General features: G+C 34.7%; 1 protein-coding gene across 1 annotated transcript in view; it reads left to right on the plus strand.

The window, feature by feature from the left end:
- The first annotated feature begins 14,439 nt into the window (after window positions 1-14,439).
- LOC109436815 (transmembrane protease serine 11E) overlaps window positions 14,440-25,359 on the plus strand; it is a 38,869-nt gene continuing 27,949 nt past the window's right edge. Inside the window, exon 1 of the mRNA XM_019715642.2 lies at window positions 14,440-14,504. Within this exon, the coding sequence (XP_019571201.2) occupies window positions 14,497-14,504 (8 nt within the window). The 5' untranslated portion in view covers window positions 14,440-14,496. The remainder of the gene's footprint in view (window positions 14,505-25,359) is intronic.

The following is a 25,359-nucleotide window of genomic DNA, read 5'->3' on the forward strand; positions in this document are numbered from 1 at the left end:
CGTTTGTTCTTTACAAATTTAGCTCAGTTCTCATTCCTCAGCTCTGTCCATTTCCCCCCAAAACATACATGTACACAGACATACACATCATACACTTAGGATATGAAAAGACATACACTACAGGTAGATTTACTGTAGTTTCAAGCCATAACCCTTCATTAAATGATGATGAAGAAGCAATGAAGGCCAACTGGGAGGTATGGTTGACAGTATTAAAACAGTTGACTTTTAATCTTATTACCCTGTTTCCCCGAAAATAAGACCTAGCCGGACAATCAGCTCCAATGTGTCTTTTGGAGCAAAAATTAATATAAGACCCGGTATTATATTATATTATAGTATACCCAGTATTATGATATGATATGATATGATATGATATGATATGATATGATATGATATGATATGACCTGGTCTTTTATTATAGTAAAATAAGACCAGGTCTTACATTAATTTTTGCTCTAAAAGACGCATTAGAGCTGATTGTCCGGCTAGGTCTTATTTTTGGGGAAACACGGTAGTCATGACTATGGAACAGAGGTGGGTGAAGCACTCATTTAGATTTTAAGTTATTTATTTACAGCCTGATAATAGTCTTTCTTTTAATTTTTCCTAATGTCAAAAGATTAAGGTTTATGGGAAAGAATCTTTTTTCAGGCCAAGTCACACTGTTAACAGGCAAATTTTTTTTATTTCCAAGAATATTATTTTTAAAGTTATTAATACAGTGGACCCATAATTCATACACTTCTTTTTAACTAGGTATTTGGCATGGAGAGTTTAGCTCTGTTCAACTCTGTTGATTTGCTATTTTGAAATTTTATTTCTGAGTTCCTTTCCATTCTTAAATGTCACAAGCAAATTAGAAATAGACTCTTTCTGTGCATGTCTTCTGAGTTTTTATGAACTGAATCTGTGTTTGACTGGAAAAGGCTTTTGTTTTAAAAAGAAATAATATCTATATCCATAGCTATTATTCTACATCCAAGTAAGTATCTTGTTACAACTCTCATCCACATCTACAAAAAGGACATTAATCCAAGAGTTAGAGGGAAAAGCAGAGCTCACAGGTATCATGCAGAGAGGGCCCAATTCTATCTCTTTCTTTAGGAAACCAAAGGTTTCAATGGGCATTACCCCACAAGATTTCTGCCTTAGTAATTAGCAAATAGAGACTCAAATTGACTTGAACCCAGAGGAGGTTTTTAACTAAAGATGCTCCTTGACTTATGATGGTGTTACATCTTGATAAATGCATTGTAAGTTGAAAATATGTGCTCCGATGTTCATTGCAGCTTTATTTATAGTGGCCAAGACATAGAAACAAAAAAAGTGTCCTTTGATAGATGATTGGATAAAGAAGATGTGGTACGTATACACATTTGAATACTATTCTGCCATAAGAAAAGATGAAATAGTGACATTTGTGACAACAAGGATGGATCTTGAGATTATTATGCTAAGTAAAATAAGTCAGACAGAAAAAGTTGAAAACCATATGATTCCAACTTTGATATGTGGGATATAAAACTGAAAACAGCAAAGGAACAAGACAAAACAATGAAGAAACAAAAACTCATAGACACAGATTATAGTTTAGTGGTTACAAGAGGGTAAGGGAGAAGGGGGGTGGTAGATGAGGGTAAAAGGGATCAAATATATGGTGATAAGGAGAACTGATTCTGGGTGGCGAACACACAATGTGATATATAGTTGATGTAATACAGAATTGTACACCTGAAATCTACGTAACTTTACTAACAATTGGCACTCCAATAAACTTTAATTAAAAAAAAAAGAAAATATTGTCAAGTTGAAAATGCATTTAACACACTTAACCTACCAAACATCATAGCTCAGACTAGCCTATCTCAACAAATGTGCTCAGAACACAAAATCCAGAAAACACTGGCAACACAGTACACTATAGAGTACCGGGTGTTTATCTGCATGACGGTGTGGCTGACTGGGAGCTGTGGTGCTGCTACAGCACAGCATCATTAGTGAGCAATGTGCGGCATATTGCTAGCCAAGGAAAAGATCAAAATTCAGAATTTGAAGTACGGTTTCTACTGAATGGGTATTGCTTTTACACCATCATAAAGTCAAAAATTGTAAGTCAACCATGATAAGTTGGGGATTGTTCATAACTGGATTTTTAGGAGGGGGAAAAGCCCTAGACCTAGAAACAGATACTGCTCAGTTTGCAATGCAATCTTCAGTCAGAAATATCTACACCTATGGGGAATGATTTGGATTTGCAAAAGTAATACAGCAATCTAGGGAGACTCTCCCCCAATATTGCTCCTGGAAGCAGCCTTGAAAGTTACAGGACAAAGGAGTCTTTCTGGGAAGCAAGGTGCAGATTGGCTCATCAAGGACATTTCCCTACTTCCCAGAAACCAAGTCACAACATTTTATAGTACATGCTTCTAACAACAAATCACTTTCCCCCTTTCTTTTCTCTAAATGAGGTCTTTTACTATAGTTACTCTGATTTTGATGTGCCTTTATTTGTCCTTCTAAATCCATTGTCCAACCTCCACGCTTCTCTACCCTACTCTTTTTCCTGGGAGGTTGACCGTATAGACAACATCGAAGGATTCTTATGTCCTGGGATTCCAACTGGGTTCAGCTAATGGGGAGGCAGGGAAGCAGATCAGAAGGACAGGAAAGGAAAGGTCAGGGTACTTATCTCTTCATTCCCTTCCTTCAAAATTGCCTTCTGTGTCCCTCAACTGAAGGTCACTGCTTGTCTCAAGCCAAATCACTCTATGTGACTCTCTCTTCTTTGGTAACTTCTGGCCTGGAGGCAATAGTTCAGCTGCTATAAAACCCTGGGTTCCTGCATTATACCTTGTAATTCCCCCACATCCACACCTTAGTAAATATTCCCTTTGTAAACAATTCCTCCTTGAAACAATTCCTCCTCTTTAGTTGTGCCATCTAGTTCTTCTTGGGGCCTTGATTTGATAGAACAGTGAAACTCATCATCTGACCAAGACTGGTATTTTGAACCTGCACAGGAGAGTCCAACTCAACTGTACTGAAAGAAATTGTACAGAAAGCTTCGACTTGACCACTGACCTTGGGACTTTGCTTGTGAAAGTCTAACAGACATGATTTTGTGTAATTTCCCACTGGAGAGAGGGGTGTTTTTGGAGCCACATGGATTATACTTGGTGGGGATATTTTTGGAGCTATAGGTATGTCTTTGGTTATGTTCTAGGCAATTGAAGAGTAAATTGTAGTAAATAGCCACTGTAGTTCTATTTTATGCCAATAATTTTTCTGTTAATTTTCTGTTTATAAAGCAATCTGGATTAGAACCCTTGCCAATTGGACCCCAGCAGCATTGTTTTATTAGAACAAAGAGGTATAATACGACATAAATTGACCTGCCTGTGCATGAAATCCAAAATGATATGAGTATTTGAGATTTTTGACAAAACATTCACCTTAAATAAAGGAAAGTAACCAGGAAAGTGGCACAGATGCAGTCAAATTCAGTATATCACTGATATTTGCAATATTTATAGTATAATCATATTCTTTTTATCATGATATAGTATTTGATATGACTATTTATTGAAGTGATTATTCACATATGAACTATTGTTCTTTTTCATGTTTTCTTCACCTATATTGGGGGTTTTGAATGACATATAGGAATGCTATGACTAAAAGAGAAATTATTGTATATTCTCTTTAGATAATACTAATTTGGTAATACAATGTCCTTTTTTGAGGAGATTGCAGCCAGTCAAAGAATAATTGGTTAACATGACATATCAAGGTTAAAATTCCCTAAATGGGACCTTCTCAAAACTTGCCTTTATCTATTACAGCCAACATTTCTTTGGGAGTCATTGCTTTCTGACACTTCTGAATAATGCATGAGTATGCTGGGAAAACTGTTATAAGAAATCTTGTGCCACTGAGCCCTACCTTTGCCTGGAGCTCAGTGAGGAGGAATTTTGCATAGCATCCTACACACGCTGGCAAAATTGTTCTAACATCAAGTTATAGTAACCTATTCCCCAATTGAAACTTTCCATGGATCCACAAGAAAAGTCTGCTATCTTGGTTGAAATTAGATAAAATGGTTTTAAACACAAAGTTGTTATCTTATTATAGTTGTCATTCACTGGAGGGATAGTTCTGCCTGAAGAAAGGGTACGGATATTGGGACTGTGTCCTTAATGGATTCACTGCTAAAGAACTTCATACTTTTGACAGCATAATAAGAATTCACAATTAACTCTGGAGATGTTGGAAAGGGGCAAGTACACAGTGGAGACATTCAAATTGATGCTTTGGAATTGAATTTATTGATATGGACAGATGTTATTGTATAACATTAAGTAGACAGAAAGACAAAACCATATGGTGTCAGCTAGGATAGTTTTGGCAGCAAGTAACAAAGCATCCAACTCAAAATGAATTAAAAATAATACATTTATTTTTATAATTATAATTATTAGATTTATAAACCCAATTGATCTAGTCTAGAGGTAAAGCAGACTTCAGGGTTGGTTGATTCAGTGACCCAACAATATTATCAAGAAACCAGGTTGTTTTTCTGCTCTGTTACCCAAAATATTTGCTTCATCCTATAGTTGGTTCCCAAAATAATTGCAAGATAGATTGCAGGTGCAATTGAGTATAACTACTTGCTTCCTAATTCATATTAAGATAGAGAAGGCAAGAATAGCTATCATAAAAGGAATTTATCTAGAAGTTTCTAGCAACCATCTTCTCATTTATCATTTGCTAGAATTGCATCAGATGCTGATTAATAAACTCATTTGGCAAAGGGAATGTGATCCTCTTTACACCAGTCAGAATCAGAATCACTCATTGAGCTAAAGTCAGTTTCCCAAATCAGAGTGCTGCTTGTCAATGAAGAGTAGGATGGAATGCATTTGGAGAGTCTAACACCACTTAAAAAATTATCTATCTGTCTGTCTATCTATCTATCTATCTATCTATCTATCTATCTATCTATCTACCTACCTACTAGAAAATTAGTCCTACAATATGACAGTATCTGGGCAATGGAATTACATTTCTTAGAGATTTTTAAAAATTATCAGTCTATCTGTATCTATCAATAGTCTGGAAAAATAATACTATAAAACGTTGATATATGGACAATAGAATTTCTTTTACATTTTTTTTTTTTTGCTTACCTGTATGTAATATTATTCTATAAATAAGCATGAATTATTTTTGTCTCTTTAAACTTTTAGTTGGAAATTTTCAAATAAATCCCCCCAAAAAGTGAATAATATAATGAACTCTCAAGTACCCATCACCTAACTTCAATGATCAATTTTGTTTTATGTAATGTTTTATAACAAGAAACATTTGAACGTTATGAAGTATTTACCTACGTAACATTTTTCTTTAATCCATACAACTCACTTTTATGCAAATCAGAGAAATTAAGTTAAGGATAGCTCAATATTCTTCTTGTCAGTTGTCCAAAAATCCCTCTCAAATTATGTTCAATTATTTCTTTGAAAATTTGGTTCTGCTCATCATTTTACCCTACGTATGATTCTCAAAAATTTGTACTGTAGTATTTCCGACATCGGGGGGAAAGTACATGACTCTAGGAACTTGGGCATATGAAATGAAATGGCTCACTGAAAGTAGAGTTATTTTGAAATCTCATTTTTATTTTCAAAATCTGTGAAAATTTGCATGTATATGTGTTGAATAGAAATGGAATGTTTTAAAACTACTCACCATTGAATACATTTGACACTGTAGGATGATGGTCCATGCTGGTCTTATAGCTTCCTGTCTTCTGAGGCACCCTGACAAACATCACTATGAACACAAGGTTCCTAGTTTCAGAGGCACAGCCTAGACTTTTCTCTCCACTTAAGACCACACTTCTGCCCTTCAATTTTGTTTCTCTGACTTTGAAACTTTATTCTCTTTAAGGACTTTGGCTTCAATTCAGTCCTCTTGCTTTTCCCACCACAGACCTCCTCAGCTTGTGTACCCTACCCTAGGAATTATTCCTCAGATGCCAACCCTAATGAATCTTGTCCTGGTCAGGCCTGGATCAGTACCCTGTAAGAGGATACTGGACTCACAAACCACACGTGTGAAGGTACTTGTACATTCAATAGGTCTTTATTGAGTAACAACTATGTGTCTGGTACTTAAGAAAGACTCGAGTATATCGTGGATAAAAAGGACAAATCCCTATTTTTAAGGATTGTACATTGTCATGAGGGACACAAACAAATGTAGAGACAATTACAAAATGGGCTAGTAAGTGCTACGTTAGGTGAAGTACTATGTCCTAGGGAGCACAAAGCCGGGTCCCTTAAGTGCCTCAGGGATGTCTTCAGAGAAAGTGATGCAATATAATGAGAGGAGAGAAAAGGAAAGGATGTCTTGGTGGTAATTTTCTATATTTGAATGAAAACTTACTCTTATTCAGCCCCATGCAGAATGGTTTCTTAGAAGTAAAGGGATTGTAAAAAATGGCATTCAATATGGAACATGTTTCCAGGATTCTTATACATTGATCTATCAAGAATGGGCTAGCACGAAGAATTTGATTACTTAGGGGTGTGACTTCAAAAAAAGAACTATATTTCTTTCACATTGAACTTTTTTGGTGAACATCTTACGAGCGTATTGTGTATTTTATTCAAGTGTCAGTACTTTTGCTCAGGGTGCTTCTTCTTCCCAGAATTAACTTTGTTTGTTATCCTTGTGAAATCTTAATCATTTGTGCATCCTTGGCCTTCTGTGAAGTCCCTGACAAGCAGGATCAATTGCTTCATTTTCTCCTCCCTCAGCCCTTTGTTTTCTTACCACACATGGAGCGTTTGTATCTCCCTCTCTTGCTCTGCCTTCCTGCTTGCAGAGATCAATTAATCATTTTACCTTCTAACCTCGGAACTCTGTATAGTCATTAAATATAGTAAATATTAAAAATATATGGATTCAACTAATTCGAATATCATTTTATTTTCATATTCAACTCATTATTTCGATTACTTTATCGTTAAAAGACTATACTCTCTCAGTATTCAGAAATGTTACATTTAGTTTTTCTTGTTTCTCAACAAAAGAATGGGGTAATGGTGGTGACGTTGGCATTTGTTCTGAAGCCATATTGCTTCAGTAAATATGATAGGAAACTTATTTCCCATTGAGTAATTCAGAAGCAAACACACCCAATTATGATGAACTCATCTACGGTGGAGATAGAGGGATAGGCCTCGTCCATGTACAGTTAATCAGGTCTTAGTAACGGAGTTGAATGAGAAAATAGAGGCAGAAAGGCCTGTACTTAACCTTTCCTTGTCTTCCGCAAATATGTAGTACATATTGCACCTCAAATTATTTCAGCAAAAGACTATTTTATGTCTGGACTTTTTCTTTTGCAACTTTAGTTCTCCCTTCTCCCTCCTTTCATATATACACCAGGCATAAAAATGCTACATACCACCGTATGTACTTTCGATACTGGATCTTTGATACTTAATCTTTTCAAATCATGAAGAAATAGCATGTTCATTCTGACAGCCTGTTCAAGGGTTCTATTTTAATAATTTGTATCTCATACTTTTAGAGATTCCACATCTAAGGCAGGTCTCATTATCACTTGTATATTTGTTACAATTTTATTATAACAAATAATAAGAGTCACTAATACATACAAAAACAGATTACTATAGTAAACTAGAGTTCAGGATGGTGACAGGAAGCTGTGGCTTCCAGTGATCAAAATAGCTTTGCTTGTGATTTTTTAGAGAAAAAAATAAAAGAGTTGTTCTCTTAGGTCTAGTTTTAAATACTAAGTAAAAACAACATATTTTATAACAATATTTCTGATAATTCTGTAAATGCTTTTGAGTGACTCTGCTGTACTAGTTATTGTGCTAGATGCTATGAGGAATAAAAAATGAATAAGAACAAAGTTATTTCCTTAAAGGAGACTATAATATCAGTTACCTTTTCCCTTCATTATAATCAAAATCATTTTATAACTTCCAAACAGAGACATATGTGCCAAACATTGTTAGGTTTTGCAGTTCAAATTCAATTAATTTAGTACCACCTAACCTCATTTAATTTGGACTTCTTGTATTAGAAAATATCTTTTATACAGTCATCCATCAAATCATTAATATTGTTAAATATTCCTTTCTATCTCTCTCTCATTTTTTTTTTTTTTTAAGAATGAGGAGTTACGTAAAACTATAGATAAATAAATTTAAAAAAGAAATCCACCTAGACTTTGTATCTTTGACTGGATGTTGAATAGTGAATGCTTCTCCTCAGGCAATTTAAATAATACATATATTCTACTGGTTAGTCTTACAGATCAAAAATAGGTGTTTTTTAAAAGTCTTGAATTTAATGACTTATCAAAAATACTTCAAGACCGGAAGACCACCAATCCAGAAGTTAAAAACGCACTATTAAAGTATAGTAACTAACAACCCTGCCAATAAACTAGAATTAGCCTGACTGGGTTGAAATCCCAGGCTAGGCATTTACCAGTGCCACCTAGGTTAAGTTATATAAGTGCTGGGAAAATCAATGGGAAGAGAATACTAGGAAGTAGGAACAACAAGTATAAAGGCTGTAAGGCAGAACTGAATTCAGGGGGTTAAGAGCACACAGAAGGCCCACGTGGTGGAGTGGAGTGAAATCATAGGTAAACAATAATTTTAGATTTATGATAGATACATTCAATGACTCAACAGAAATCATGGAACATCATGATAAAAAACACCACAAGAAGTATAAAGTTTTATGAAAATTAAGGCACATAACTAGATACACTTGTAAACAAGATTTTAGGATGTTGAGTAAGGCTTTTTCTGTTGCTCATGATTGAAAAGAAGAGCTAACTTACCTCCTATGAGAGACTCCAAAGAGATGCCAAAAATTGGGGACCGACACTCCCCCCTACCAAGGGTAGGAATAAAGTGAGGTGAAATAACTTGCTCTCCTAACAATAGCCAGCACCCAGCTTCCAATATGTATAAGGAGAAAACTAGAGAGAAGGGTGATGAAAATCAGCAAACTCCTAGAGAGCACAGTGTTCATAGGAAAAGGTTACTCCTCTTCACAGAGGAACCAGAAAGAGTATTCTTGTCTCCTTCTGAAGCCAAATGGTGGAAGGCATTGGGTGAATCATGTGTAATGATTGTGTCAGTGTGTCTGCAAGAGGGGAGACTGGCCTCTCCTTCCTCAGCTGGCTGGCTGGAAACTACTGAATACACAGGTCCATCTGGAGTTGCTTTGGCAGAGCAGTACGGTGAGAGTTTTCCTGGAGAAGTTCAGTATTTGCCACCTGAAGTGTGGGAGCCACCTATGAACCACAGGCAGTTGTTTACTTCTAGTCTTCAAATTTTTGAAGAAGAGCCCACTGGAGTAGCTGATACTAACAGGGTAAGAAGGGGCTGTAGTCTAGAGTTTGAGAGAGAATAGAGTTCCTGAGAGGGAATAAATATCCGCCTCTACCCTCTCCTGGTCTTCTGTGGCTCTTGGAGGATTCTGAAGATGATCTCAGTGGTTACAATGGCTATGTGCAAAGTAGCATGGAGCAAAGCAAAGGGGCAGGCGGCTGCTAAGTGGGGAAACTCCACTCGGGAAGGAGTTAGGGGAAGAAATGGTGTCACAACCCAAAGTGGACATAGTTGCTGTCCCTGAGGGATTCCTCAGTGATTGAGGGGCTAGGGTAAAGCTGAACACCATTAAAAGAAAACCAAGCATATCAGCAGCACAGAACTCTCAATAGCAGACTCAATTAGCAGTAGACAAAACTGAATTGAACGAGGAAAATACCTGGGAACTTTCCTACACTGTACAAATGGATGATTATGTAAGATGTCTACTACCTCTATCTCCTCTCTCTGATTCCAAAGTTAGAGGAGCTGAAGAGAGAGGAGTTGAGAAGCCAGACTTCCTTCCAACTTCTCCACTCCAAGCAGCGAGCAACACAGTTTAAGCTTGAATTGAGGGGAAAAGAAGGTGATATTTATATCACATGCACAATTAAAGTTTTAATCTAGACAAAAGTTCTAATAACTGAAATTCGTACAAAATGATGGCATGTGCCAAGATTTCAATAAGAAATATGAAAAGGAGATTCTATACAGAAGCCTTGATTGGAATAAAAATAAAACTATTTCTCATTTATGTACCTGTTGCAATACATTACACAAGTAACCAAGCAATGAAACAATATTACAAACCACACCAGATCTACTAAGGAGTCAAAGTACACAAATCTGAAATCACAATCTCATTAGATTTTATTTTATTTAAATGTGAAATTTCATCCTGCTCTTCTCTTTTGATAAAGTACTGATTCTGTCAATTGCCCCTTTGGTTTAAGAAAGATTGATCTTCCCTCAATCAGCATCTTCCCTCAATCAGCAACATGTAATACTAAATCTCCAGGCCTTTTTCAGGATGTGAACTCAGACTATCTCCTAGTCTGTTCTGAGAGAAGTGATATTTAAGAAAGTTCATCTAAGGAACATGATACCTCTAGTTTAGGTACTTTGAGTTCTACCTTTGTATCCAGCTAGATCAGTGGAAATACACGTTCATGACCACATAAATACAACTCCTATAAAAATCTGTCACCAACTTCAACCTCAAAGTTATGTTCTTAGGTCTCTTTAAATTTGTTATAAGATGATGTATTACAGAATTGTACACTTGAAACCTATGTAAGTTTACCAACCATTGTCACCTCAATAAACTTTAATTAAAAAAAATTGTTATAAGAAATAGTTATATAAAACTCTTCTAGTTTTTGATAAAATATTACTTATACTATTCAATGCATTGCTCAGTGTAACCATATATGAGAAATATCTTCATCCACTTAGTGGCAGGGAAATTCCTCTCTTGATATGTTTCTTTCCTTTCAATAATGAGAATTATAAACTTTCTAAGTTTCCTTTGTTATCCTTACTGCTAGGAAGTTCAAAGCCAAATTTGCAGCTCTAAGAGCAAGTATGTTAAAAAAATGTGTAGAACCTATCTGCATTTGTTCTGTTTTCTTTAATTTGATCCCTATTTTTTCAATTTATTTTATATTTTGGGGAGTGGCTGCTTATAAAGAGATGGCGGATAGATAAATTTACTTCATACTCCAGGAAGAGTCTGTTGAGAAGACTGAAAGTTGGTCCCTCAACATGAAATTGATTAATCTTAAAAAGTTTTATAAGACTAACTGTAAAACACTGTTCTAATTAAAGTGGACCCCAAAATGTTATCTTCTTTTACTCACTAGTTTAATAATATTAACCAGCCTATATTGTATATCCTAATAAATTACACAATAAAAATACTGTTTTAACATTATTATTGTCTATTAATTGTAAAAATCTTATCTCTGGTTTTTACTATGTGTATCATTATGTACTGTAACGCTTAGCAGAGCCTCCCATCGATACAAAAAAATATCTCCAGCATCATGAAGACAGTTATAGCAGATGCAGAATATCTAATGGAGGAACAGAGAAAACAAACCACATTTTGGCTAAGGAAATAAGACAGAGAAAAGGAAAGTTAGTGACAAAATAGTAATAGCTTGTTCTTCAGCGGTATTTTTACATGGTCTCTTTTTGCTGAGATAGAAGGTTAATAATTTTGATGCTCTTTGTTTTCTCAACTTAAACAAATTAAGGTGCATAGGTACCTTCAAAACAACACATGATAGGAGGAAAATGACAATAGCTGTGTTTATCTGATAAATAGATCATTTACTAGTTTATTCACATTGGTCAGTCTGCAACGTACGATGCAATAAATTGACCAATAAAAGGATTGCTTTAGCATTACAGAGACATAACCTAGGTATAACTTTAAGGGCTTCCATAAATTAATCAGACTATCATGTACACACATCCATGTATTATCAGGCATATAAAAAAGAAACTTGTTTCAATGTAGGGGATATTTAAACAGTGATAAAAATCATCCATGACTAGCCACACTGGCACTGTACTTCTTTAGCATACTCATGCTTACAGCCATCACATGCCTCATTGTTATGACATTAATAAGTACAGGAAGGCCTATGGGATAGTTTGTTGGCTGGTAAAAACACCTGTGGTCATGTTGCTATTTTACTAGTTATGCAATGTAACATATCTCCTGTGGGTTTCAAGTCCACAAATATATTCCTTCTGACTCTGCTTTCACATTACACAGAAGGACACAGGAAGACAGATTGCTCTGACCTCAGAGACAAAGAGGACAATAAATCTTTGCATACATTTTCTTTATGCCATAGTTTAGGATGAAAGGATTGCAGAATAATATTTGTGATTTCAGAAAAAACAGCAACACAGGAAATAAATATTTGAATAAAAGACAAATTTTTGCTCTAAGAGCCTTTGTTTTCTCTTTGAGATCAATGAGTTTTAAAATGATTGACTTTGCTTTTGTATCCTACTACTTGAAGAATAACTATGAAAGAAAAACTTAAATACATGAAACGCTCTATTTTATGAAGAATTTAGATCTGATCTTTCATTCCTCCTTTTTTCCCTGTCATTCTTCAAATTTCTACTAAAATGTAAGTAATATCATGAAATTTGAGAACACACACTGCTAATGCTCTTTGAGTAGCTTGAATGAAGGCCATTAATATAGCAAGTTCTCATGATTATCTTTTGATATCTTTAGGCCGACATCCACTTAGCCTCTATTTAATATTGCTTTAACCTCTAATTTTCTATAAATTCTAGCTTACATTCATAGGATTAAAAAAAATCATCTTTAGGTATACATAAACCTAAATATACAGGACCATAGGACCATATAAAAAGATTTATTTGGGTTTGGAATTGGGATTTTGGTAAAATACTATAAAGTCATGAGATTCTGTTAAAATGAGTCTGACAAGTCTTGGCCCAAAGTTACACTGAGAAGGAATCTGTTTTTCTTTGAAAGCAAGAGTGTAATCAATATTTTCATAGAATATGAGTACAAAATACAATATAGTATTACTAAGCCAGAGTTAACATTTCATTAGTGAGGATTTCACTTTTTAAAGGCTGTATAAGAACAGTTTAATCTCATAACATGGAAGTTTTTACTTCATTATTGTTGCCTCTATTTTTGACTAAATTATACTTTTAAGTGAGTAAACAGAAAAGTGATACTAAATATTGAATAACTTCAAGTAAATATACATGTTATTCTAAAGTATTAAGTGATCTATTGGCTAGAAACAAAGGGTAGAGGAGTTGTTCTCTCTAGTCTCAAGTACAGTGGGCCCCAATATAGAGGTTTCTTTGGGTACCTCTAGAGAGTGATTTAATTCTTGGCAGCTTAAGCCCACACTTTGTTGTGCATCCCAACTTCAACATCTGTTCAGATGAGCAATTGGCTCAATGGATGTGTAATAATATTAAACAGTATCTGTTTACTTTCTTTATGGTGATTTTCAGGACTGGTCACACACACCCTTTTATACCTCCCTTCCCTCCTTCCTTCCCACACATATTTTTGAGAGCCCATATTGTGCTAGGAATAGGGTTACTGTCTATTAAAAATTCACAGTCTAGTGGAGTTGAGCTACAAGTAAACAGAAAACTCTAGTATAACATGGTGTGTGTTATGATACCTAATGCGAGCACAGAGGAGAAACACTTAACCTAGTTTACAGCGATTAGGAAAGGCAATTTAAAGATTATACCTCACACAAATACACAGATATTTGCATACACATGTATGAACACACTTTAAAAAGTATATTATTTACTTTCCAGAAATAAGACAGTAATGACTCCGTGTTGGCTGATATGGCTGTCTCCAGTATAATGAAAGAAATATACCGTCTCAACTGGCAGTTAACATTTACAAACTACTTGACTTTTCTAGAAGAATGATGCCACATAATTAAAAATATTAATGCTTTTCTAATCTCTGTTATATTTTCAACAACTGACTTACAGTCAATACCCAAGGAAAACTTTCATTATATGAATGGTAGAGTGGAATGTATGTCAGATGAGTTAAAAAAATACGGGTGTTTTCCCGGTTTGGTGGTTCATAAACTATGTGATTTTGACCAAGTCATTTAACTTAATTAAACCTTGGTGTCTTTGTTGGAAACATGAAGAGGCTGATGAAGATGATTTTAAAGTTTCTTTCTAGATTTAAACATCTGACTTTTGTACATGTTCTGGTTTATGTTAACCCTTTTAAGTTATAATTTTAAGACAATAGCTTTCAAGTTCCCACTCCTAGAAAGTGCTTATAAATGATTTATGTTCTTTAGCTGCCTATAAATTTGACTTCGTCCTACTACTTACACAAATAGCCCCACCACACTAGGCAAGACCAGTCAGACTGGTTCTGTTTAGATCATCAGTGACTTCTTTCTTCACCTCCATCCAACCCACTAAGTTGCTGATAGAGCTCGAATGCACACACTTGATTGCAGACCTCGATCTCCACAGGACTCTTCCTTGCTGGTCAACAATGTATCCGTGAGTTCCCTTTTCCTTCCTCTTAAAGTTAGCTTGCAGTTTAAAAATAATGTAAACCCCACCAAAGAATGTGTAGATCTCTGACTTATTTGTTTAATATAGAAAAATATTTTTGATAGTTAACATGAAATTGTCAAGAAATAGATTTCTACTATTTTTATATTAGTGTTTCCTGTTCGCTTATGTCCCTTCCAAAATGTTTTTCTATATCCTTTCAGAAGAGTTCAACAAAAGATAAAGTTACATGGTGTTTACAGCTGTCTTTTAGTTAGTTTTTCTGTTTGTTTCAAGAACAACAGAACATACTTTTAGCTTGGGCTTTGTCTTATTGAGAAAAAACTCTTGTTTTAGAAGGTATACATGATGAAATAATCTGAAATCATGAAGATCCAAATTACATTTATTTCTGTAGGTAAACAGTTTAAATTTTTAGAAAAGTAGATGTTTTGAAAGAATACAAAATAACTTAAGAAGACAATGTGACTAAATTTTTATAGTTGGATTTTTAAAATAAATCCAATGATGTACCTGGCCACAGTCAACTTTTCTAACAGGTAAATCATAATTATTTTGTGGTTGTTTTCTATCAAATTTGAAACTAAACAATAACAAGGTTTCAGTGTACTAGTTTGGATCCTGAAAAGAATTTTATCTTTAGCTTAAGTTTTTATTTTCTCTGATTGACATATTGGCATATTTTAAAAAAAAAAAAAAATATTTCTGCTTTGAGATGAAAATAGTTTGAAAAATTTAAAACTTCCAGTGGAATCTTAATAGGGAAAAACACTCAGGCTCTGTAGTTGATAGAAAGTTCTACGTACTTGTTACGAGAAATTTAATACTTTTCTATACATGTTAATGAAGCAACTAAGAACTGCAGATATTACAAATTCAGTCAGATTTTTTAAGACACCCTGCCTTTTGCAAGTACTTCCCTATAATCCATGATGGTTTTGTGTTCTACCCTTTTTACCTACATTATCTTTGAGAATAGTACCATAGAAAAGAGTGCTTTTATTTAAACATATAATCTCTATCAAATTCAATATATTAAGTAGATTTCAGGTTTTTTCTGTGCTAGGTGTGGGTGAGTCTGGAATTTGTGTAGAGGAGCTATAAAGTGGGGGTATTGGAGTGAATTTTTCTGCATATAGTCTCTAATTTGACGGCAAATATGTACCTATTTTTAGTTCTGCTTCTGAGTAGATGGAAGGTAACTCACAAGGAAAAAAACAAACGAAAACATCTTCCTGATCTAAAAATTGTATAAAAAGTGGAGCACATCCAAGCTTGAGTTGACTTAGGACATGTTAAGAGAATGGACTAGAATGGAAAGGGATTAAATTTACTATGCACATTTGCTAGCGTAAGTGTACCAACAAGAATGCTTTGATGAAAGAGGTATGATTGAAATACTGGGATATATGTAGACAATTTCTTTTTAAGGAAATTTGTTCATAACTGGGAAGAGGCATATAAGAAACAGGCAGAGAGCTTTTATCAAATGGTATGCTCCTTCCTCTTTTGCCAAATTTCTGATAGTCCCTCCCTCACTTTACCTGTTTTAAATGAGAACCACTATTTTAGAGTTTAAGGGTAAGAAGATAGTATTTAGATCAGATAAACATTCTTCTTATGCTGTTATTTCTCCCAAACTCTTATTTTATACTATTCTTTGAGCATGAAGAGATCAACACATGGATTTTATAAACACATGTCCGCAGTAGAAGGTTAAATAATATTTTATCAGGAATAAGTTTATAAGGAAGACAGTTGGGAAGAGAAAAATATAGTTATTAAATATATTTATTGGTGATGGGGATATATACTAACTGTATTCATCAGCAATCACTGATAAGAATTAAAGGTAATGAGACAAAATTCATAGATATTAATATCTATATACTTTTATATAGATGAAGGTTAAATGAATAATATTCAAATTAACCATAATGGACAACTTTAATTTTTCCTCAGTAGAGTAAGACTATCTCTTATTACATGGCCCATGGACCCCCTGCATTAGATTCACTGGATGATTATTAAAAATAGAAAAGTCCAGTTCTCATTCCAGAAATTCTAATGAATCTCTGGTTGAGGCTTGGAAAATGTATTTTTAAAAGTTATATAGGAAATTCTTATTTGCACTAAAGTTTGAGAAGAACTGCTACAGTGTAAAGCTATAAAAAAAGAAAAACTTGTAAGACGGAAAGAAATTAAAGCAGAAATGAAATGGGTCAGCTTTTAAAAGAGGTAGCTCTTTATTTTATTTAAATAGGTATAATTATATTTTAATGGGAGATGTTCTCTCCCTACCCACCTTTCCCACAAAGGGAAAAGAGTACTCATTTATGCAACATAGTGATGAGTAAGGAAGAGAGGATAATTTCAGAAGGTATGGGAAACTGAAGAGACGATCCTGACGTGATTTATGTAGTTGGTGTCAAACAGGTAGCGTGATCTTTTTTGGATTAAAAACCTGTTTGCATACAGGGAAAAACCTCAACATAAAACTAATCTAGTAATAGTCCCCTTGAAATTGGGCAACAGACAGTGATGCTGAAGGGCCACTCTGTTGAGGGTTAGGCCCAGAATTGTTGTATGATTGTGCCGCAAGTGAGTAACACGGGGTCACACTCCTCCTTCAACCGAGATCACTCCTGGTCCATATAACAGCTTTCAGCAAGTTCTTACTATGTACTCAGTCCTGTGTGGAAGAAACTATCTGTGGAGCACCGATTATAGATTGTAGATTTTGTAAAATGCTATCTCATTTAATTTTGACAATACCTTGAGAAGCAGTTATTGTGATTATTCTTTTAACAAATGAAATACCTGCAGCTCAGATTGTCGAGGGTTAGTAAGTGTTGGATCTAGAATCTGACCTTGGTCTTTCTGACTCTAAAGTCTACACCTTTTCGATTGCAACACATTGTCTATCATGTGTGGGGACCTAAAAGAAGAGTGTGGGGAACATATTTACTCTAACAGAGAAATGGAAAACATGCACACAAATATACCCACAAATGGAGAAAATGTATGTGGATATATACACATACATGCCTATGCAATGTATAGGCAGAGAAACAGATCATATACAGATTAATGTGAAATAATGCACAGACACGCTCAAGGAGGAAGGGTGGTGATATAATTTTATATTTATTGATAGGTTTTAACAACATTTTAAAGAATGCACAGACTGCCCTTATTTGATTTTCTTTAAACTGTCTTTGTATTTAAATAAGATAAGAAGAATGTGACCTAACTTTTCCGCACTATCTCAAAGGCGATCAGTGATTGAGAGTATAGCACTTCAATTGCATCATCACTGTTATATAAAAAGGATTACAACATTTGCTACTGTGTGAACACAAAGTTCATCTTAGTGCAGCATTACATTGAAGGAATTTGTCAGTCTGTAGTAACCATAACTGTCCAATAGACCTCTGTTATTCTTTATTGGTGTCTGCTTTTCTCCAAAAATATGTCATTGTTTCTATATAAAGTGGGAATAGATAGAAACATTGGAGAAAAAAGCAACATAATGTGCTTCAGTATCAGCACTGAGGTTTGTAAGTATGCCTGATGGCTTTAGTGCTTGAGAATGGGGTGAGTTGGGCAGTAGTTGAGCAGGTCTTCTAAGATGGTAGGTGATGAATTGGGTGCTTTGGTTGTATATCTTGGCTTTGTCAGGGTTTGGATTTAAAAGAACTGCACTAAGAACTTCTCCAAGCACATTCCTTTGGACATAGTCTCGTCAAAGATGGTGGGTGAGAATTGTGAAGAATGCTGTCCAGTTTCAAGTATAATTTAATAGATTTGGAATTAGTGGATTAGAGATTAGGAAAGTTTTGAGAGGTTGAGAAAGAAAAATGGGCTGCAGAGACACCAAATCATGCCAGAACCTGCCAACCCAACCTTCTCCCAGGCACATGTATCACCTGTATTATTAGGAAATTTCTGAGATGTTTAGAATAGTAATTCTGAGATGATAGAACTAAGCTTCAGGGAATCCAAAATACCATACAGTCATTATTAAATTCTATTTTGCAACATTTTATCTGAGGTTGTCAGATGATATCTTATTTTTGAAGCTGCAAAAGCAGGTATAGAATGATTTGGCACTGTTCAAAATCAAACTATGAGTCAGTACAGAAGAAAATAATTGCTATCATTTGTTTCACACATACTAGGTGCCAACTACTTTTCAAATACATCATGCACATTTAATTTTATAACAACCTATGGTTATATTATTATGCCCATTTTATAGGTGAGGAAACTGAGGCTCAGACAGGTAACATTACTTGCCCAGAGGCCATAAATGGCAGAACTGGGAATTAAGCCAGGTCTATCTGACTCCAAACCTATGCTCTTAATCACAATGCTATACCATCCTCCTATATCTATTGAGGTGGTTCTATTGTTACGCTAATTTAATTGTCTTGTGTGTTTAAAGATACAAATGTTAATTTTGTAAAGAGCAATGTTATTATTCAATAGATAATCTTCTAAATAGACCTCCGAGGCTGGTAGACAGGAAGCATTGCTGTGTGCGTTCTATAAAGTAAGGGATATAACATTCAAAGATTAGGTAATTTGCATGTGGTCACAGGAATGGGTGCCAGTCAATACTTGAGATAGAATCTGTCCTCCCAGTTGACCTGTATATTGAATCCAATATTGTCATGTAGAAGAGGGAAATTAACACAGCTGTCTACGTGACCCAGAAGATATTATTGCAATTTTTATTACTATCACCATTTAAACAGCAACATGTGGCCTTTGAAAAATTAGTTTTTGCAGATTAAAAGCTTGTCAGGTCACATGTAGTAAAAGTCAGAGAAGGTATTTATAGTAGGAATACATACGAGTATGTTCATATATGTATTTATATATACTTTTATATGTTCTTTATACATAATTCCAACATATATTTTCTTATTATTTGGTACTTATCAATAAACCTGTGAGGTAGACAATGTTAGTATTAGCATGATTTTACAGACAGGGAAACCAAAGATTAGAAAGACTGAGATTTCCACATCTCTGGGGAGTGATTGGTCCATCTGGGGTTGAACATGCGTGCTCTCACTCCAGCTCTGTACTTCCTAGCACTGCCTGCTGCTTGCACCACGTCATGATCCCCGAAATTACAAGTGCTCCCTTGGCTAAGCAAGCTAACTTGCCGTTATTTTTCGAACAACTAGCTTAATCTCAGTGCCTCAACTTTCTAATCAAGAGAATACCAGAGATAATAAATAATAAATCCAAAATATTTCAAACCAATATTTCAATCTATATAATACATTTAAGCCATAAGTAAGCACTTGAACATATAGTACTGGATTCAACAGCAAAGCTAGATTTGGGCTTCTTAAGTAGAATTCTAAATCCTTGCACTAAACTATACTTCATGGCTGACTATTGGCCTCACTCACAGATTCTTAGAATCAGGCAGGTCCAAATATGGGTGGTTTTCCACATTTCCTTTACCAGTTGAATCTCTTTTACATGTAAGGCCTAATGCAAAGCCATGTCACATGGGACAGAGTTGTTATGGGTGGAGTTGTGATAACATGGATGGACCTAGAAGGTATTATGCTAAGTGAAATTAGCCAGACAAAGAAAGACAAACACCACATGACCTCACTTATATGTGGAATCCAAAGAACAAAATAAATGAACAAACAAAAGCAGACTCACAGATAACAGAGAACAAACTGATGGTTGCCAGACGGGAGAAGAGTTGGAGGGCTAGGTGAAAAAGGTGACGGGATAAAGAAGTACAAATTGGTATTTACAAAATAGTTCACAAGGATGTAAGGTACAGCATAGGGAATATAGTCAATAATATTGTAATAACTATGTATGGTACCAAATGGGTATTAGATTTATTGGGGAGGTCACTTCCTAAATTATATAAATGTTTAACCATTATGCTGTACACCTGAACCTAATGTAAAATAATATTGAATGTGAACTGTAATTTAAAAAAATTTTTAAAAAGCAATTTAATTTCTCATTATGAAGGAGGAATAATGACAAAACCAACATTTGTTGAGCGTTTACTGCATGCCTGGCAGGATGCCAATTGCTCTATAAGTGTTACTTCATTTAACTCTTAGAAGAACCCTATAGTTAGGTCCTATCGTCATCCACATTTATAGGTAGGGAAATGTAGACAGAGAGGGTGAGTAACTTGCTCAGAGCCACCTAGCTAGAGAGAGGCAGAGCCAGGACTAAATCCAATCTATCTGACACTAAAGCCCAGACCTTTAACCACTAAGCTAGAAAATGGAAGTCATTTGCTTAAAGTCACAGAGCTAGTTACAATGAGATCCTTGATGGAATCTTGATCTGCTGATTTATTAGTATTAGATGTATTTTATTTATCTCAAAATCATGCTGCTGGAGAATATTAAGTAAAAATATCTTTATCATTTTTCTCATATGCAGAAATTGTAAGAGAATTAGTAAATACGTTTCTTGATGTCCTCTTTTCCCAAAGATAATTACACAAAAGTAACAATTTACCTTAATTGTAACTAATCTGTTTTGCATATTGCAATAGTATCAGATTTAGCTGTGACCTGCAGGAAACCGAGGGTAAAGTAGCTGTCGTGTATGAAATGTAATTTTATTTCAGTTTAATGTTACATAAGTTTGGAGGTAAGCAGGTAAGGGCTGGTAGGGAGGTTCACAAAGCAATTAGGAATCTAGGCTCCTACTATCATGCTGTCCCACCAACACAAACATCTATCCTCCAAATCATTGTTCAAAATGGTTGCCTGACCTCCAACTGGCACATGTGTATTCTGGTTATGACACACGTATCAAGATTCTAGCCACTGGAATAGAGATTCCAGTGGTCAGAACTTACTCAGATGGAAACTCCTATGGACAACGGACATTATTCTATTTTCTAGGTGGCACGGCCCCACCAAAAATCAAAGATTCTATTATTAAGGAAAAAGGACAAATATTTGGGATAGGCTCCTGTGAATCTCCACCACAGACATGTTAAGTTTGAATGATGAGAGTCATATTCTGTTGAGGTGAACAAGTGGATATATGGGTCTGAAGTTAGACAAGTGATCTGATCTGCAGTTATAGATTTAGTAGCCATCACCATATAGATATGAATTAAAGCCATGCATGTTGGTAACTGAAAATATTTGGTTCTTTTGGAGTAAACAACACTTTCCTTATAATATTATGGTATTAATTTGCACAGCAAATTCTACTTTATTCTAACATGAATCTGAGTGTATTTCACTGCATGTTATTAAAATGCCAATATATTAGAGTATAATCAGGGTGAGTGCATAATGATCAATTCCACAAATCTTGTGTTCCATCCAAAAGTTAAGACTCAATACTTCCACGTATTACAGGTCAGCAATTGGGGCAGGAAATACAATAATCAAGAAATACCACTTTTGGAAGAATAATATAAACATTAAAATAGTACATTTTCCAATTGTCTTTCATTACAAAGTTAATTCAGACACGATTTTATTATATACAGAAATTTATAGATTATTTGAAGGATTTTTAGTGTATGGCTTATAGTGCTTGCCAGGGAGATAGCAAACTGGAGGATACCACAGAGTTTCAGCATGTGCTCCAACTGGCATATTTCAATTTTAAGGTCCTTCAGTGGTTTACATAAAATGAAATTTTATGGTCTACAGATTTTAAAACTGACTTAGGATTCAAATAATAAACTTTATGTCTTCCTCATATGTATGATATTGGGATTATTTCAAGTGACTAGCAGTCCCTTATTTTGACCATTCCAAATTATCCGGCAGATAGCCACCAGAAAAATAAAGCATGTTAAGTATTATGTTACAGCTGATTGTTTCATAAATGCTGAATTTTAATTATAATAATATTAACCATTTCTAGGTTATTTGAGGCATGGAATACTAGCTTTGGTAAAAATTAGAGAGCATCTAGGTCAATTAAAATCCCCATTATTTTTTTTTTAACAAATGAAGGAAATGAGATTTCATTCAACATCATACAAGTTGGGGGTTTGGGGAGGCTGAAATTTGTGTGTTGTTGAATATGCTCTTGGATTTCTCATCTGAGAAACTTAGGACTTAGGTGAAAGCACTGAGTCCTTAAATGAAAACCCTTAGGGCTCAGATGCAGGTCATTGATCTTTCATTGCAGAGATATTTACACTATATCACGCCAACTCACGAAGTCATGATAGATTTGGTAGGAAGACATCTAACACTGCAGAAGGTTAATGAAAGTCTGTGCTACATGTTAGCAGCCTCAAGAGTGTCTGTGGCTCAGGTTTCTCAATCATTTTTCTTCTGATAGACCTGCCATGACATACTCACACACTCCCTATTAATTCTTGTTCTTATTCCACATTTTAAAGTGTGTACATTTTCTATGACAAGCTGCAATGACATTCCTTGTCAGTATTTCTGCGGGGAGACTGCTGCTTTTAAAGTTGTTTACTCTCAGATCATACCAATTTATTATCTTTAACTGGAAAGAGTTTGAAGAAAAAAACAAGTATATTAGTGGAATGAAGGATTAAAATATTTCAATTTATAAGTCTATGAATTCATACCCAATTACTTAATAACTTTAATTTTTTTGCACCCCATTTACGTGTGATTGTAAATTTGTAGAGGTCAGGCAAAGTGTCAACTTAAATCTCAGTTTGTAATTTCCCATGCTGCCCCATATTTGGTTGGAAACTCAATAAAGACCTTGATGATAACACTGGAGATCAGAGACATTCCTTAGTGTTGAGTTCCTACAAATACTTATGTAATAAATGTATCTAGCAAAGTCTGATGATATCAGATGCTATCTTCACAACTTCCTATTAAAGTAGGTGGGAGGAAAGATATTATTACTAGAGTTTTACGGTTGGTTAAATACAGAAATGGGTTTTGCTATGGGTTTTGCCTAAGTTAACAGCTAATGAGGGGTAGGGTTTTCTGTCATTGATAATATTTATTAAAAGCTTCCTGCTGTGCTAAGTAATACTATGTTTATTAAAAACTTACTACTGTACTAAGCAATACTATGTTTTCATGTGTAAAATTTCAATAGTCTTTAGATTCTTTATAATGGGAAAACGCCATATGGAGGCATTTCAATAATAATTAGGGAAGTGTTGTCAGATATTTTTTAAAATTATCAGAGCTTAGTATCTGAACTATTTCACCCTGCTCCCCTGTCAAACTGCTTTTACTAAATAGTATTGATGCTATTTGTTAGTATTGAGGAACATTCTAAGAGTATTATAAAACTAATGTTTGTTTCTGTGCTAATATTTTAGAGTACATAGTTCATTACATTACAAAATTTTATGAGGAATTGAAACAGTTGTATTGCCGCTGAACAACTGCTCAGTTTTTATCTTATGGGTGCTGTGAATAATGTATCTGAGCAAGGTTTGTTTGTTTATTTTATTTAGTTCTGTTTTTGAGATTACTGCTAGAAAGTTACAATTTTGTGGCCTGATTTAAGGAAATGTCTAGGTGGGAATTATGAAATATAGTTTTAGAAGTACTCCCATCTTACATTTTCACTTCTGTTTTGCTTTCTTCTTGTATCTCCGAACTTATTTTAATACTGTATATTTTCCATGTACCTCCTTATAAGTCACCTTAATTCAGAGTAGAAAAAGGTGGAATATAAGTTAAAACATTTATAATAAATATAATGAGTTTCCCACCATTTGTCTTGGTGCTGTAAAAAGAAAATGGAAAGAGTTGTCTGGTAATCAGATGACTACTTTGTTGTAATTATACCTTCTCTATGAGAACTATTCATAGTTATTATCATAGGGAATGCACACATGATTCAGTCCAAGGACCTGGCTGGTGCTATTAGACACTTTATAGATGTATCTGTGTTAACAGTAGACAGGACAGAATATATTCCTTATAATTTTATTAAGGAGTAATTTCTTTCCTTTTGTTTAATAGCAATGAAACTATATGATCCATGCACACATAGACAAAATTTTAGTTCCACCCTGGAGTTTTTTATAATCTTATTCTAGAAAGTATAAAAAAGATTGACAATCTTACCAATGCCTGCTGGTAGGAGTCTTCTACAAAGTAAAAAGCATCTGAAGTATTTGTTTGGATAGGACAAGGAGTCAATCCTATGAGCTAAAGAAATAAACTAGAGCCAAACACAAAACAAAAACTGAAAAAAAGTTTATTAATTTAAAATTTAAATCTTAAGTGCAGACTTAGGTAATCAGTAATGTCATAAGGTATTACGCTGTTACTTCATTGTGGTCTCTTTCTTTCTGCTTTTGTTTGGATATTGTAATATACAGACATTCAGTGATCCCAAATAATATGTGTCTCCTGAAATTAATGTCCCTTTATTTGCATTTGTCACTTTCTGTACTATGATAGCACTTTACAGTTGATAGGTCAAATCACAGTGGAAAATCATGTATTTTAAACAGTGGTGAAACAGAAATACTAACTATAAGGCTTGATCATTATATGAAGTGTTTTATGGAAATCAGGCTTAAATAGTAATTATTCTTCACAATGTCTGGCCTATCTTTCATTGTGTATAACATTCCAATTCTTTTCTAAAACTAAGGCAGAGCAGAAGTGCTCTGAGAGACATTAAAATCCACAATGTGGTGCTGACAAAGGGTCGGTTCAATTTGAGTTAGCCAACTTCAATTGAATTCCCTCTGAGAACAACCCTTGAGCACGTGGTCAGAGAATACAGAGATAAGTAAGGCTCAGACCCTATCCCCAAGGATGCATACTTCAATGTGATACTCAAGGGTAAATAGACCTAACTGAAGGGGAGGGGGCTTTTTGAACTGGCTCTT

The sequence above is a fragment of the Rhinolophus sinicus genome, linkage group LG02 (assembly GCF_036562045.2).
Source record: "Rhinolophus sinicus isolate RSC01 linkage group LG02, ASM3656204v1, whole genome shotgun sequence".
In the NCBI taxonomy this organism is placed as follows: domain Eukaryota; kingdom Metazoa; phylum Chordata; class Mammalia; order Chiroptera; family Rhinolophidae; genus Rhinolophus; species Rhinolophus sinicus.